Source organism: Hyla sarda, chromosome 10 (assembly GCF_029499605.1).
Source record: "Hyla sarda isolate aHylSar1 chromosome 10, aHylSar1.hap1, whole genome shotgun sequence".
NCBI lineage: Eukaryota > Metazoa > Chordata > Amphibia > Anura > Hylidae > Hyla > Hyla sarda.
Window position 1 is genome coordinate 54,088,097 of NC_079198.1, and position 14,765 is coordinate 54,102,861.

Sequence of the window (14,765 nt, forward strand, 5' to 3'; positions counted from 1 at the left end):
GAGCCAGGAGAACAGCTGACGCTGAGCCGTAGGTATACATCGTATATCTACTGCCCAGCAAGAACTTACAGTGAGCCTGCAGTGTGTATACAGTATACACATTGCTGGCTCACTTAACCCCTTGCTGAGCTGTGCGCTATGCGCAAGCCCAGCAAGGGAAGAGTTAACTTACACTGCTGGACATTGTAGGTTAACCCTTTGGGCGGTATACACTATATACAGCTATCTATAGATAGCTGTATACAGTGTATACAGAAGACGAAGTCCGCTTACTTCCCTCGAGTCCCTCGCTGGGTTCGTGTAGCCCCGCCCCCTAGTGATGACGTCATTAGGGGGCGGAGCTACAGAAGGGAACAAGGCTAGTTAATCTGAAGATCTGTTCACATTGTACATTTTGTATAATGTGAACAGACCCTTCTGGCAGTGTCTACCCAGACAGGGAGACTCCAGCTGTTGCTAAACTACAACTCCCAGCATGCCCAGACAGCCAAAGGCTGTCTGGGCATGCTGGGGGTTGTAGTTTTGCACCAATTGGTGGCTCCCTGTTTGGGTAGACATTGCATCATGGGTGCTCTCCCCAGCTTACAGCGCCAAAAATGTCATAACCAATTTTTTGTGTTTTTTTTCTTCTCATTTCAGATCCGTGTATGCACAGGATTACTGCGGATTCGATGGATTACGGCGGATTATTTATTTTTTCATTAAATAAAATGGTTAACGAGGGCTGTGGGGAGTGTTTTTTTTAAATAAAATAATTTTTCCAATGTGTTGTGTTTTTTTTTTAATTTATTGAATTTTCAGGGTTAGTAGTGGAAGCTGTCTTATTGACGGAATCCATTACTAGGCTAGGGCTTAGTGCTAGCCCCAAAAACAGCTAGCGCTAACCCCCAATTATTACCCCGGTACCCACCGCCACAGGGGTGCCGGGAAGAGCCGGTACCAACAGGCCCGGAGCGTCAAAATGGCGCTCCTGGGCCTAGGCGGTAACAGGCTGGCGTTATTTAGGCTGGGGAGGGCCAGTAACAATGGTCCTCGCCCACCCTGGTAACGTCAGGCTGTTGCTGTTTGGTTGGTATCTGGCTGAGAATGAAAATACGGGGAACCCTATGCGTTTTTTTTGAAATTTTTTTTATTTAAATAAAAAATTTTTTTTTAATAAATTTAAATAATAAATTTAAATAAATTTAAATAAAAAAAATTAAAAAAAAGATTCCGTCAATAAGACAGCTTCCACTACTAACCCTGAAAATTCAATAAAAATAATAAAAAACACAACACATTGGAAAAATTATTTTATTTAAAAAAACACTCCCCCACAGCCCTCGTTAACCATTTTATTAAATGGAAAAAAAATAATCCGCCGTAATCCATCGAATCCGCAGTAATCCTCTGCATACACGGATCTGAAACGAGAAGAAAAAAAAACACAAAAAAATTGGTTATGACATTTTTGGCGCTGTCCGCTGGGGAGAGCACCCATGATGCAATGTCTACCCAAACAGGGAGCCACCAATTGGTGCAAAACTACAACTCCCAGCATGCCCAGACAGCCTTTGGCTGTCTGGGCATGCTGGGAGTTGTAGTTTAGCAACAGCTGGAGTCTCCCTGTCTGGGTAGACACTGCCAGAAGGGTCTGTTCACATTATACAAAACGTACAATGTGAACAGAGCTTCAGATTAACTAGCCTTGTTCCCTTCTGTAGCTCCGCCCCCTAATGACGTCATCACTAGGGGCGGAGCTACACGAACCCGGCCCGGGACTCGAGGGAACTAAGCTGGACTTCGTCTTCTGTATACACTGTATACAGCTATCTATAGATAGCTGTATATAGTGTATACCGCCCAAAGGGTTAACCTACACTGTCCAGCAGTGTAAGTTAACTCTTCCCTTGCTGGGCTTGCGCATAGCGCACAGCTCAGCAAGGGGTTAAGTGAGCCAGCAATGTGTATACTGTATACACATTGCAGGCTCACTGTAAGTTCTTGCTGGGCAGTAGATATACGATGTATACCTACGGCTCAGCGTCAGCTGTTCTCCCGGCTCTGTAGCCCTGAGAACAGCTGATCCCGACATTCACATAAGGACGATCGCAGCGGGTGTCAGGAGGAGTGACATCCCTGGGATCTGCCCCTTATTGCAGGTACTAATACTCCCAACATGGAGCACACTCTGCTCCATGCTGGGAGCTGTAGTACCTGCATTAATATACATATGGCAGCGAGTGTAACTTCTGACACCCGCTGCGATCTGTCTATTAATGCAGGTACTACAGCTCCCAGCATGGAGCAGAGTGTACTGCATGTTGGGAGTGGTAGTACTTGTAGTTAAGGAAAGATCACTGCAGGTATCACTCCTGACACCCGCTGTGATGCTCCTGTATAATGTATGAATGCGGGGGCTGCTCTCCTATGGTCCCCTGCACGGCCGTATATATACACATATTCCTATTTCTCACAGAGAGCTGTGATTGGCTGGAACCATCTGGCCAATCACAGCTCTGCGGGAAATATGAATATGTGTATATATACGTGAGTGCAGGGGACCATAGAAGAGCAGCCTCCACATCTATACATTATACAAGAGGATCGCAAGGGAGCCCTGCGATCTGTCAATTAGTACAGGTAACTACTACTCCCATCATGGAAGAGTGTGTTCCATGCTGGGAGTAGTAGTACTACCTAAAAAATGTTTTAAAAAAAAGTGAAAAACACGCACACACTACATTTTCATTATGGTCGGCTACATTTTTAGTGCTTTACCCGCTCACATAAATTGATCCCTGTTTAAAAATGAATAAACATTTCATAATAAAAAAGATACATTTTGTTAGATACAATTTTTTCCATCAACACTGTATCTTTTTTATTATGATTTTTTTATGATACCCTGCGAAATTTTAATAAAAAAGGTATCTCATTAATTTATTAGGATCGCTAAAGTCCAAAAAAACTAAAAAGATTTACCGAATGTACCCGAATACCGAATGTATCCGAAAAAAACAACCCGAATACCCGAATACCGAATGTATCCGAAAAAAACTACCCGAATACCCGAATACCGAATGTATCCGAAAAAAACAACCCGAATACCCGAATACCGAATGTATCCGAAAAATCTAAACCGAAAATATTGCCGAACCGAAATTTTTTTCCAAAACGAAAAAACGAAACGAATTTAAACGGAAATTTTTCTAGTGCACAAGTCTAATGAGTAATATTGCCCATTGTGGTAATGTAGAAACAATCTTAGTTTTAAAGGGGTACTCTGCCCCTAGACATCTTATCCCCTATCCAAAGGATTTCTCCTGCAGCCGCCCCCCCTGTTATCAGCTGCACAGAGCGTCCGTCACGCCCCCTCTCATAGGCTTGCATTGATTGGGTGGGATGTGATGTCACAAGGGTGCGGGGCCGTGATGTCACGATCCTCTGGCCCCTGTATCGTGAGTCATTAGGCACGCAACAAACTTTGCTCCGTGCAGCTGATGACAGGGGAGGGGCTGCAGGAGAGATTGCGGAGGTCCCCAGCGGCGGGACCCCCCATGATCAGACATTTTATCCCCTATCCTTTGGCTAGAGGATAAGATGTCTAGGGGTGGAGTACTTTTGGATATTTTTAAAAATGAAATTTAGTAACATCTAATGATGACATATGTAGCATTGTGTTATCTGAGACAGTATGATGTCAATATGATGCTAGATACACCCATCAGCAAAGTATCCCCTTAACCTCATACTTTCCTTGTCCTCCTGCCTAGTTAAGCTTTGTGAGAGTTTTATTCATCTTATCTGACCTCAGGAAGAGAGGGAGGGTTTGGAATTGTTAAAACAAAGGAAACTGGACTTCAGACAGACAGCCTTTCCAGGGTTAGGATTGAAGGGAAGAGAAACTCCTGTTGAAACAGCTACAGGAACCGAAAGGAGTAGAATTTAACCAGAATATTGGTCATTATTTAGACTTTTAACTTCATTCTTTAGTTCCACTACTTTCCATAGTCTTTATTTTTTTTTTGTGTACGTTACTTGGAGTCTTTTTTTAATTTCTGTTTATTTTCAAAATGAATACCTGAATAGATTTGTATGAAATGTTTATCCCAGTGAATGGGGATACTTGTAAATGTAAGCCATGCATTCTGAAAGCAGGAATAAGATAAATAGTATTTGCTGAAGTGACATTCTGAATTGAGGAGGGAAGCGCAGCAACAGAGCAGTCTGAAAAGCATTTCTGACAACATATCACTGGTAAATATATTTGATATTCCCATCATCATTCCTCTTCATACCCTATACCTCTTTCTGATGCAACTATTTAGGTTTCGTGTATTGCTAATACAGTTGTGAAAATATTGCTATTTTGCTGTCTCACTATTCACCTGTTATTCCATGAACCTGTATAACATATTTGATTGCATTCTTGCTTACTAAAAAAAAAAAAAAAAAAAAACATAGTCTTTACCGTTTTTGCTCAATAATATTGTAAACAGCTTTCACATCAGTTAATAGGATGCTATATCTTTAGCTTGTACAATTATATTAGGTGGGGTTTACTTAAATTCTTAGTCACTCTTTCCTTCCTGTTATTTGAAACAGGTATGGCTACTGTGTTTTCACTGAATCTATAATACATTTTTTTTCAATAGTTTAATACAAATTAAAAGAGCTTTCGAAAGATTATGGTGTTTTATTAAAAGTTTTGTCAGCCGTATACTGATTTACAGCGTAGTCGAAGAGAGAGAAGGGAGAACAACAATGAACTGTATGAAGTATATTTGCTAATTATTCGTCACTTTAAAATGCTACAGAATTCTACTGTGGTACTTTTAGTTGCCCCTGGGTACAGTTTAGGTTGTACATTTATACTAAATAAATATATATTTTCACATATTTAATCTTTGTGTCATTTGTGGAATGTGTAAGTGTCATTTAAAATGAATTATTGTACTTCTTTCTTTACTATATTTTTATTTGTAATTATGTTTGCAAGCAGGTAATTCAAAGTATTCATTGACAATTTGAATTACTAATGAAATTAAAAATTTATTATTTGCAAAAAACTAAAAAATCTCCATAATATTGACATAAAAATTAGCATATGGGTGTACTTTAATAGATTAAGTACATACTTACATTTATATAACGTGAGCATCTTTACATTATATAGTACATAACACTGAATATTTAATACAAAACAACATCTTTCTGATATTTTCACCTGAGAAGTAAGAATAATATGGCATTTAACAGGTTATATGGGCTGAAATGTTACTGTAAGTTTTTAAGCATATCAGGGTTTTTCTTTAGAGCCATAGGAAACTTAATTGTTTTTTCTCTCTGCAGTTCTGAAAAGGTTATACAATGTTTCATGAAGAGAAGAAGGAAGGAAGTCCCAGATTCGGGAAACTCCATTTTCCTGTGGGCCTCTGGATTAATTCTCCAAAGAAACACTTTGCAAAGCTAGGAAGACGGTGGCCTAGTGTTGGCTCTATCAAGTAAGAATTCCCATCACTTCCTCTTTAATATGTTTTAAACTTTTCTTTTTCTAAGATCTCTGAACAAAATGGAGATTTCACGAGCATTAAAAGTCCTAAAAAGTATTTATTTATTTTATTTGTTTTCCTCAGTCAAACCTTCTATCTATCTATCTATCTATCTATCTATCTGGTATCGTAGTTTAACATTCAAACTGAACACATTTTTCCTTCTACTAGTTGTGCCACTTCTCTCCCAAAGACTGTTTTATACAATGTTTAGGACTAACTTTTGTACTGAAAATCTTAAAAATGATATAGTATATATACTATTATACTATATATGTTCTATTTTGTAGTAAGTCTAGATGAATTCTACCTTTAGAGGTCGCTTTCCCATGTAGCAGCACTGTGATTGTGAGATCCTCTCAATTTCCTTACATCCTGTAACATAGTCATATGATAGATAATGAAATGGAAGAATGGAATGACAGGAAGTTGAAGAGGTGGAGACGTTGTACTGGATCATTTCCGCAAGGCCTTGAAGTTAGAAACACTGGAGTAGGCTGGAAAGCTTTATGCCAAGTTCATTTTGTCGAGCACACCCTCTCAAAGTTTCACAATTGCTTTGATTAGTTAAGTCAGCTGTAAAGGCTTATTTTATTTAGCTTCCTTTGTACATACATTTTTGAAAGCTTCATTGCAATTATGCTTGAATAGGAATCTGGCATCTGGCACCTGATGTTTGCATTGACAGAGACTTTGTCTGCATTGCTGTTATTCTTACAATAATGTTTGTAAAATCAGTGTTTATCAGCTGCAGTGGGCACAGAGTACAATGGTCCTCTCAAAATAGTGCTTGTGCTCTGTAGACTTCTATATTTATGACCATTTGACTTTCCTTTCCACCTGACACTGACTGACATAATTTGGCCCGTGCACATGTTTCTAAGGTGAAGTGGAATTATGATGATCATTATGGTCTTTAATTGTAGGAGGTGTGCCTTAAAGGGGTATTCCAGGCCAAACCTTTTTTTTTATATATCAACTGGCTCCGGAAAGTTAAACAGATTTGTAAATTACTTCTATTAAAAAATCTTAAAGGGGTACTCCGGTGCTTACACATCTTATCCCATATCCAAAGGATAGGGGATAAGATGCCTGATCGCGGGCGTCCCGCAGCTGGGGACGCCCGCGATCATGCACGCGGCACCCCATTTGTCATCAGCGCCCGGAGCGTGTTCGCTCCGGGTCTGATTACGCTCGACGGCAGAGCCGGCGGCGTGTGACGTCACGCCCCCGCCCCCGTGTGACGTCACACTCCGCCCCTCCCGTAAGCTTGCATTGAGGGGCGGAGCGTGACGTCACGCTGGGGCGGGGGTGTGACGTCAAACGTCGCCAGCTCTGCGGTCGAGCGTAATCACGTGATTACAAACGGGGTGCCACGTGCATGATCGCGGGCGTCTCCAGCTGCGGGACTCCCGCGATCAGGCATCTTATTCCCTATTCTTTGGATAGGGGATAAGATGTGTAAGCACCGGAGTACCCCTTTAATCCTTCCAGTAGTTATTAGCTACTGAAGTTGAGTTGATGTTTTCTGTCTAACTGCTCTCTGATGACTCACGTCCCGGGAGCTGTGCAGTTCCTATGGGGATATTCTCCCATCATGCACAGCTCCTGGGACGTGACATCATCATTGAGCAGTTAGACAGAAAACTTCAGACGCTAATAACTATTGGAAGGATTAAGATTTTTTATTAGAAGTAATTTACAAATCTGTTTAACTTTCCGGACCCAGTTGATATATATAAAAAAAGGTTTTGGAAGCCTGGAATACCCCTTTAACTTGACAGACGCTGCTCTTGCAAATATTATAATCAAGGGGAGTGAATGTACTCCAAGCTTGATGGCTGCCAGTAATGTGTACAGCTGCACAGTTCTTAGTGGTTCTCATTAAAGGCACTTTATGCTTAGTGGTTGAATCACCAAAGTGCACAGTTGTAATTTAATATTTGCTGGCGGACTGTACTGTTGAGATCATTACTCACAAACCCAGTCTTTAGCCCCTACACCAGTGATCTCCAAACTGTTGCAAAACTACAACTCCCGACACTGCTGGACAGACAACAGTTACAGTTTGAGGACCACTGCTCTACACCATGGGCATACTCTCCCCAGTCTTAGTCTCTTGCGAGTGTTGTGACTACAAAGTCATTAATGGGCAGGCCCAGTTCCAGGATGCAACACTATGCAAATTTGCACTCAATCAGTGCTAATCACATAAAAGTCTCTGATGTCTCAGATACTAGGAGTCCTCTGGCCTCGCTATCTCTGTGGCTTTTTTTGCATTGTCCAATCACTCCACTGACAAATTAGGAGATTGACTCCAGGCTTCCTTAGCCATGGCTTTACTCATATTGGATTCCACTGAAACAGTTGCAGTATTTCACACAGGCCAAGAAGTGCTCACTGTCTCTTTTAGCTTTCAGCACTGTCCTTATCTTACAGTGCTTAGAAAACTCATGGAACTGCATCTTTTACTTAGAAAAAAATCTCCACTCCCAAACAAAGTTCCACCACACTCAAGTCGCCATAAATTGGGTGTTATCCTCCATGCAGTCCAGATAATTCTGTCCTTCCACATGACATTTTGGAATTGTGAGAATTAGAGATTAAAGGGGCAGAGACTCCAGAAACATCACACAGCAGGATAGTATTCCCTGAAGTCCATGGTTGTTGAAACCTAGCCGTTTATCTTATATTTTTAAATATATTTGTTATGCAGCAGGATTGAAAAGAAATAAGTGAGAAGTTTGATCAAAACTAGACACTGTGAGTAATCTATTTCATCTAGGCCCAGAATAGACTGCTCCATCACCATACTGACAAACCACACTGTAACCTCAACAAACAATACAACACCAAAACAACAGCATAAAGACACAATGGCCCTCATTTAGTCAGAGCGGAGTGTAGGTTTCTTTGTGGGTTTTAATTCCCTACAATTTATTTCCCACGGTATTTACTAAGGTTTCCCTACATTTTCCACTTTCCCTACACTTTGCTTTTTTACACATGCTCTGATCTGTAGAGTTTTCCTGAGCTGAAATCCACCACATTTTCTGTGGAAACCTTAGTAAATATGTTGGGTTTTTGTAAAAATGTCGGGAACACGCCCCTTTTCAGAGACCATGCCCCCTTTTCCTGCTGGTCACGCCCCCTTTCCGGGTTTTCTTAGCAAAATGGAGAGTTATTCGGGTTTTTTCAATTCTGGCACAAAATCTGGCGCAGACAGAATTTCTGGCGCAATGCAACAGAATCTGGTGCACAAACCAACAAAACATGTCGGGTTTGCAATAGTAAATGAGGGCCAATATGCCTTATAAATTTACTGTCAAACAGACTATAAAGGAAAAGCAGCAGAAAAAAACAGTAAGATAGCAGTAATCACTGTAAAATATAATATATCATTTGTCATAAGGTTTGTAGTCTATTAAGGAAAGTGAGGGAGGACAAAATGAAAGCTATGGTACAGGTTATATTTCACTCTTCTTACACTGTATAGGGATGCAAAATTTTAGAATGATTTTACATCTGCATTGCTGGACTAATAAAGCTATTCCAAACTACTGTACAGTATAGGGGGAAAGCTATCACTCAGTGGCAGTAGAATGTGGGAAACATGTCACTCATGAATATGAATAGAGGGAGTTTGTGGTGCTGCAGCTAATAAACAGTAATTTGATGACATAAATAGATGTTTTATAGCAAGCCCAGTGGACATATACACAGTAGCCTGGCCCAGACCATATTCACTAGTATGGGAGAGTTTTCTAGGCATGTGACCAGTGCAGAGGTCGTTCTACAGGAAGGGGAGGCTTAGCTGTAAACGCACAGCTATTGTAAATGGTGTCTTATCTGTTCTTGTGTCACCTTTTTCTTTAATTCTGTTTTTGATGATAAGTAGGACAGCGCTGGTAAGTGGACTGTGCAGAACAAGAGGTGCCTAATTAACCTCTTAAGGACTCAGGGCGTATCTGTACGCCCTGAGCCCGGTCCCGGTGTGAAAAACGGGGTCACCCCGTGACCCCGCATCACACCAGGTCAGTCCTGGCTGCTAACGATAGCCAGGACCCTGGGCTAACAGCGTGCGGCACCGATCGTTGTGCCGCACACTGTTAACCCTTCAGACGCGGCGATCAAATTTGACCGCCGCATTTGAAAACTAAAGTAAACGCTTCCCGGCAGCTCAGTCGGGCTGATCGGAACATCACGATAAAATCGCGAGGTTCCGATCAGTTGGGACGCAGGTGGAGGTCTCCTTACCTGACTTCGCGGCGTCCGATCGTCGATTGATTGCTCCAAGCCTGAGCTACAGGCTTGAGCAATCATGCCCTTATCTGACTGATCCGTGCAAAGCTATATCTTTGCAGGGATCAGCATAGGAGATCAGTGTGTGCAGTGTTATAGGTCCCTATGGGAGATATAGCACTGCATAAAAAAAGTGAAAAAAAAAAAAGTTAACAAAGGTCACTTAACCCCTTCCCTAATAAAAGTTTGAATCACCCCCCTTTTTCCCTAAAAAAAACAGTGTAAATAAAAATAAAAATTAACATATGTGGTATCGCCGCATGCGTAAATGTCCGATCTATTAAATTATATAATTAATTAAATTGCACGGTCAATGGCGTACGCGCAAAAAATTTCCAAAGTCCACAATAGCGTATTTTTGGTCACTTTTTATATCATAAAAAAAGGAATAAAAAGCGATCAAAAAGTCCGATCAATACAAAAATGGTACCAATAAAAACTTCAGAATACGGCGCAAAAAATTAGTCCTCATACCAGCCCATATATGGAAAAATATAAAAGTTACAGGGGTCAGAAAATAACAATTTTAAACGTATACATTTTCCTGCATGTAGTTTTTTTCAGAAGTACGACAAAATCAAACCGATATAAGTAGGATATCATTTTAACCGTATGGACCTACAGAATAAAGATAAGGTGTCATTTTGACCAAAAAATGCACTGCGTAGAAACGGAAGCCCCCAAAAGTTACAAAATGAAATTTTTTCTTCAATTTTGTCCCACAATGATTTTTTTTCCGTTTCGCCGTTGATGTTATGGTAAAATGACTAATGTCACTGCAAAGTAGAATAGGTGGCGCAAAAATTAAGCTATCATATGGATTTTTAGGTGCAAAATTGAAAGCGTTATGGTTTTTAGAAGGTGATGAGGAAAAAATTTTAATGCAAAAATGGAAAAACGCTGAGTCCTTAAGGGGTTAATATTAGGCCAAGTAATTGGGCCAAATGAAAACTGCAAGATTTCAAGTTATTTTGGAATGTAGATAGTAAAATGGAAAGTAAGAAAAAACATTATCAGAAATTCTTTAAAAATATGTTTAACCCCTTAAGGACCAGGTCAATTTTATTTTTTTAGGGAGGAAATTTAAATGAAAACCACAATTTTGCACATTTTGGAGGGTTTCATTTTCACACGGTACACTTTACAGTAAAAATGACATGTGTTCTTTATTCTGTGGGTCAAAACGATTAAAATGATACCCATAACTAGATACTTTTATATTTTTTGTACCACTTAAAAAAAATCTAAGACTTTTTGTACAAAATCAGTCATCTAAAATGGCCCTATTTTGACCACCTATAAAGTTTTCATTTTTCCGTATATAGTGTGGTATGGGGGCTAATGTTTTGCGCCGTCATCTGTTTTTTTTTTATCAATACCCCATTTGCATATATAAAACTTATAGATTATTTTTTATTAATTTTTGGGGGGCTAAAATGTGATAAAAAAGCATTTTTGGACTTTTTTTTTTTTTACGTTAACGACGTTCACTGTACGGGATCAGTAACATTATATTTTGATAGTTCGGACATTTACACACGCGGCAATGCCAAATATGTTTATAAAAAAAAAATACGCTTTTTGGGGGTAAAATGGGAAAAACTGCCAATTTTCATTTTTATTGGGGGAGAGGATTTTTCATTTTTTTAAAACTTTTTTTTAATACTTTTTATGTCCCCATAGGGGACTATCTATAGCAATCATTTAATTGCTAAAACTGTTCAGTGCTATGCATGGGCATAGCACTGATCAGTATTATCCGTGATCTTCTGCTCTGATCTGCTCGATCTCAGACAAGAGCAGGAGACACCGGGAGACGGACAGAGGCAGGTGAGGGGACCTTCGTCCGCCCTTACAGTCGACAGGATCGCTGCGGCAGCGCTGCAGGCGATCCCAACTTCTATTTTAACATGCGCATTGTACTGATCATGACATCTGAGGGGTTAATGGTGGACATCCGCGTGATCGTGGATGACGCGAGCTGTGTATGACGTGAGCACCGCTCCGAAGTGCACGGTCATACACAGGGCGTAAATGTATGTCCTGGTGCACTAAGTACCGCCACACCAGGACGTACATTTACATCCGTGGTCATTAAGGGGTTAATATAAAAGCATTATAAACAATAGATAATTTATATGAGACTTAGTCTCCTTAAAGGGGTTGTGCGCTGCCCTGCAGTTTGGAGCTCCGCTCACAGCGTCCGGAAGTTCATTACTCCGGATGCTGTGTGCGGGCTTCCGTGTTCGACCCCGTGTTCGCCCCCTCTACGAAAGTCTATGGGAAGGGGGTGTGACAGCGGTCGCGCCCCCTTCCCATAGACTTTCGTTGAGGGGGCGGGCGAGACGTCACGAGGCGGCGGGCGAGACATCACGAAGGGGAAGGGCGTGACGTCACGCCCGGCGGCTGCGAACACGGAATCCCGCACACAGCGTTCGGAGTAATGAACTTCCGGACGCTGTCAGAGGAGCTCCGAACTGCAGGGCAGCGCACAACCCCTTTAAGGGTCTTTTAGGAAATATATTTTTGAGCCTTACTTCCATCCTAGTTTTCAAGTTTTTCTGTTCACACTTTTTCAGCCTCTTTTGTTTTTGACTCTTCTTTTAAGCTACTTATGGCTCAAAAACTGTGTGTGAACATAGCCTAATGATGAAAGAATAATTTTACAATCCCAAAAGTAAAATGAAAATATTTGAACTATTAGTGCTTTGTTTTGACCAATCCTAGACAGTTTTACACTATATATTATGAAGCTGATGGTGAGGTGTCCTTGAGAATTTGGCTAGAATTATTGTTTCAGTTGAAATGTCTTTTCTCAGCTGGTCCTTCATAAACACAGATATGTTCAAGCAGTCTTTAATAGGATAGCTACTACCAGTGTCTGCAATACCACACCAGGTGTGGAGACAAGGAAATTCCAAAGCTCAGTAAAAACTTCTAAAGAATCTTCTAAACAAATGGCTGAGTAGAAAAGTATTCCCAATTAGCTGATGTAGGTCTCAGTAAACATAGTGGTGCAAAATGCAAAGTATTTAATCAAGTATTTACAAGATGTCCCAGTAAGCTCAAGCACCAAGCTGAAGAAGTTCATGCTGTTTGCAGATTAATTCTAAAAAACTTTACCAATCAGGACTGAGGAATATGTCTTAACCCGTCCAGGACACAGGGCGTACAGGAACGTCCTGGCATCCTGGTAGTTAACCCCTTAAAGTGTACCCGTCAAATCCACCAACATTTTTTTTTTTTAAATATATCACTCAGTACCTAATCCTGACCATGTACATCAAATTTTTGTGTCTAGCACCTTTATTTTTTTTATTACACTTTTAAATTTAGCTCACCAGTCTGGATTCCTCTCAAAGGGAGGGCGTGTGGCCTCACTGTGCAGGTCTCCGCCCCCTCCCTCAGTATGCTGTCTGCTCACATCTCCCCTAGCATTAGCAAAACTACCTCCTCCAGCTGTTAGCCCTGCACTCACAGCTGTCAATCAAGGAGGTGTGTCAATGAGGAAACACACCTCCAAGGAGGTGCATCCATAGGTGATGACTCATGGACACAGCAGGACTAGTATGTGTCCAAGCATTCAGGGGGGGGGCAGTTGTTTGACTGGCTTTTTCAGTATGAAATACCGAAAATTTTCTAATGAAAGCAGTTGAAAAACCTATTGGTTGTGCATGCTTTACAACATATCAAAAGTTTTGTATCTGACAGTGCCCATGTAAGGACCAAGCCCATTGTGGCCTTAAGGACACAGCCAATTTTATTTTTGTATTTTCGTTTTTTCCTCCTTGCTTCTAAAAATCATAACTCTAAGTCAATCACACTTCTGTGAAATCACACTGTCCACTCAGGAAACAACACTGATTGACAATCAATTTCATATGCTGTTGTGCAAATGGAACAGACAACAGGTGGAAATTATAGGCAATTAGCAAGACACCCCTAATAAAGGAGTGGTTCTGCAGGTGGTGACCACAGACCATTTCTCAGTTCCTATTTTTCCTGGCTGCTGTTTTGGTCACTTTTGAATACTGGCAGTGCTTTCACTCTAGTGGTAGCATGAGACGCAGTCTACAACCCACACAAGTGGCTCAAGTAGTGCAGCTCATCCAGGATAGCACATCAATGCAAGCTGTGGCAAGAAGGTTTGCTGTATCTGTCACCGTAGTGCCCAGAGCATGGAGACACTACCAGGAGACGTGGAGGAGGCTGTAGGAGGGCAACAATCCAGCAGCAGGACTGCTACCTCTGCCTTTGTGCAAGAAGGAGCACTGCCAGAGCCCTACAAAATTACCTCAAGCAGGCCACAGATGTTCATGTATCCACTCAAACGGTCAGAAAAAGACTCCATGGGGGTGGTATGAGGGCCCGACATCCACAGGTGGGGGTTGTGCTTACAGCCCAACACCATGTAGGATGTTTGGCATTTGCCAGAGAACACCAAGATTGGCAAATTCCCCACTGGTGCCCTGTGCTCTTCACAGATGAAAGCAGGTTCACACTGAGCACATGTGACAGAGTCTGGAGATTCCGAGGAGAACGTTCTGCTGCCTGCAACATCCTCTAGCATGACTGGTTTGGCGGTGGCTCAGTAATGGTGTGGGGTGGCATTTCTTTTGGGGGTCGCACAGCCCTCCATGTGCTTGCCAGAGGTAGCCTGACTGCCATTAGGTACCGAGATCCTCAGACCCCTTGTGAGACCACATGCTGGTGCTGTTGGCCCTGATTTCCTCCTAATGCAAGACAATGCTAGACCACATGTGGCTGGAGTGTGTCAGAAGTTCCCGCAAGAGGAAGGCATTAATGCTATGGACTGGCCCACCCGTTCCCCAGAGCTGAATCCGATTGAGCACAGCTGGGACATCATGTCTCGCTCTATTTACCAATGCCACCATACATTTTATGGTAAAATGAGTGATGTAGTTACAA

At 41.4% G+C, this 14,765-nt stretch overlaps 1 protein-coding gene across 2 annotated transcripts in view; it reads left to right on the forward strand.

Annotated features, from left to right (window-relative positions):
- Nucleotides 1–3,877: 3,877 nt before the first annotated feature.
- Nucleotides 3,878–14,765, forward strand: part of RASIP1 (Ras interacting protein 1) — a 159,038-nt gene continuing 148,150 nt past the window's right edge. For both annotated transcript variants that reach the window (XM_056543470.1, XM_056543471.1), the window contains exons 1-2: nt 3,878–4,239; nt 5,335–5,486. In XM_056543470.1, coding sequence (XP_056399445.1) covers nt 5,353–5,486 — 134 coding nt within the window. In that variant the 5' untranslated portion in view covers nt 3,878–4,239; nt 5,335–5,352. The remainder of the gene's footprint in view (nt 4,240–5,334; nt 5,487–14,765) is intronic.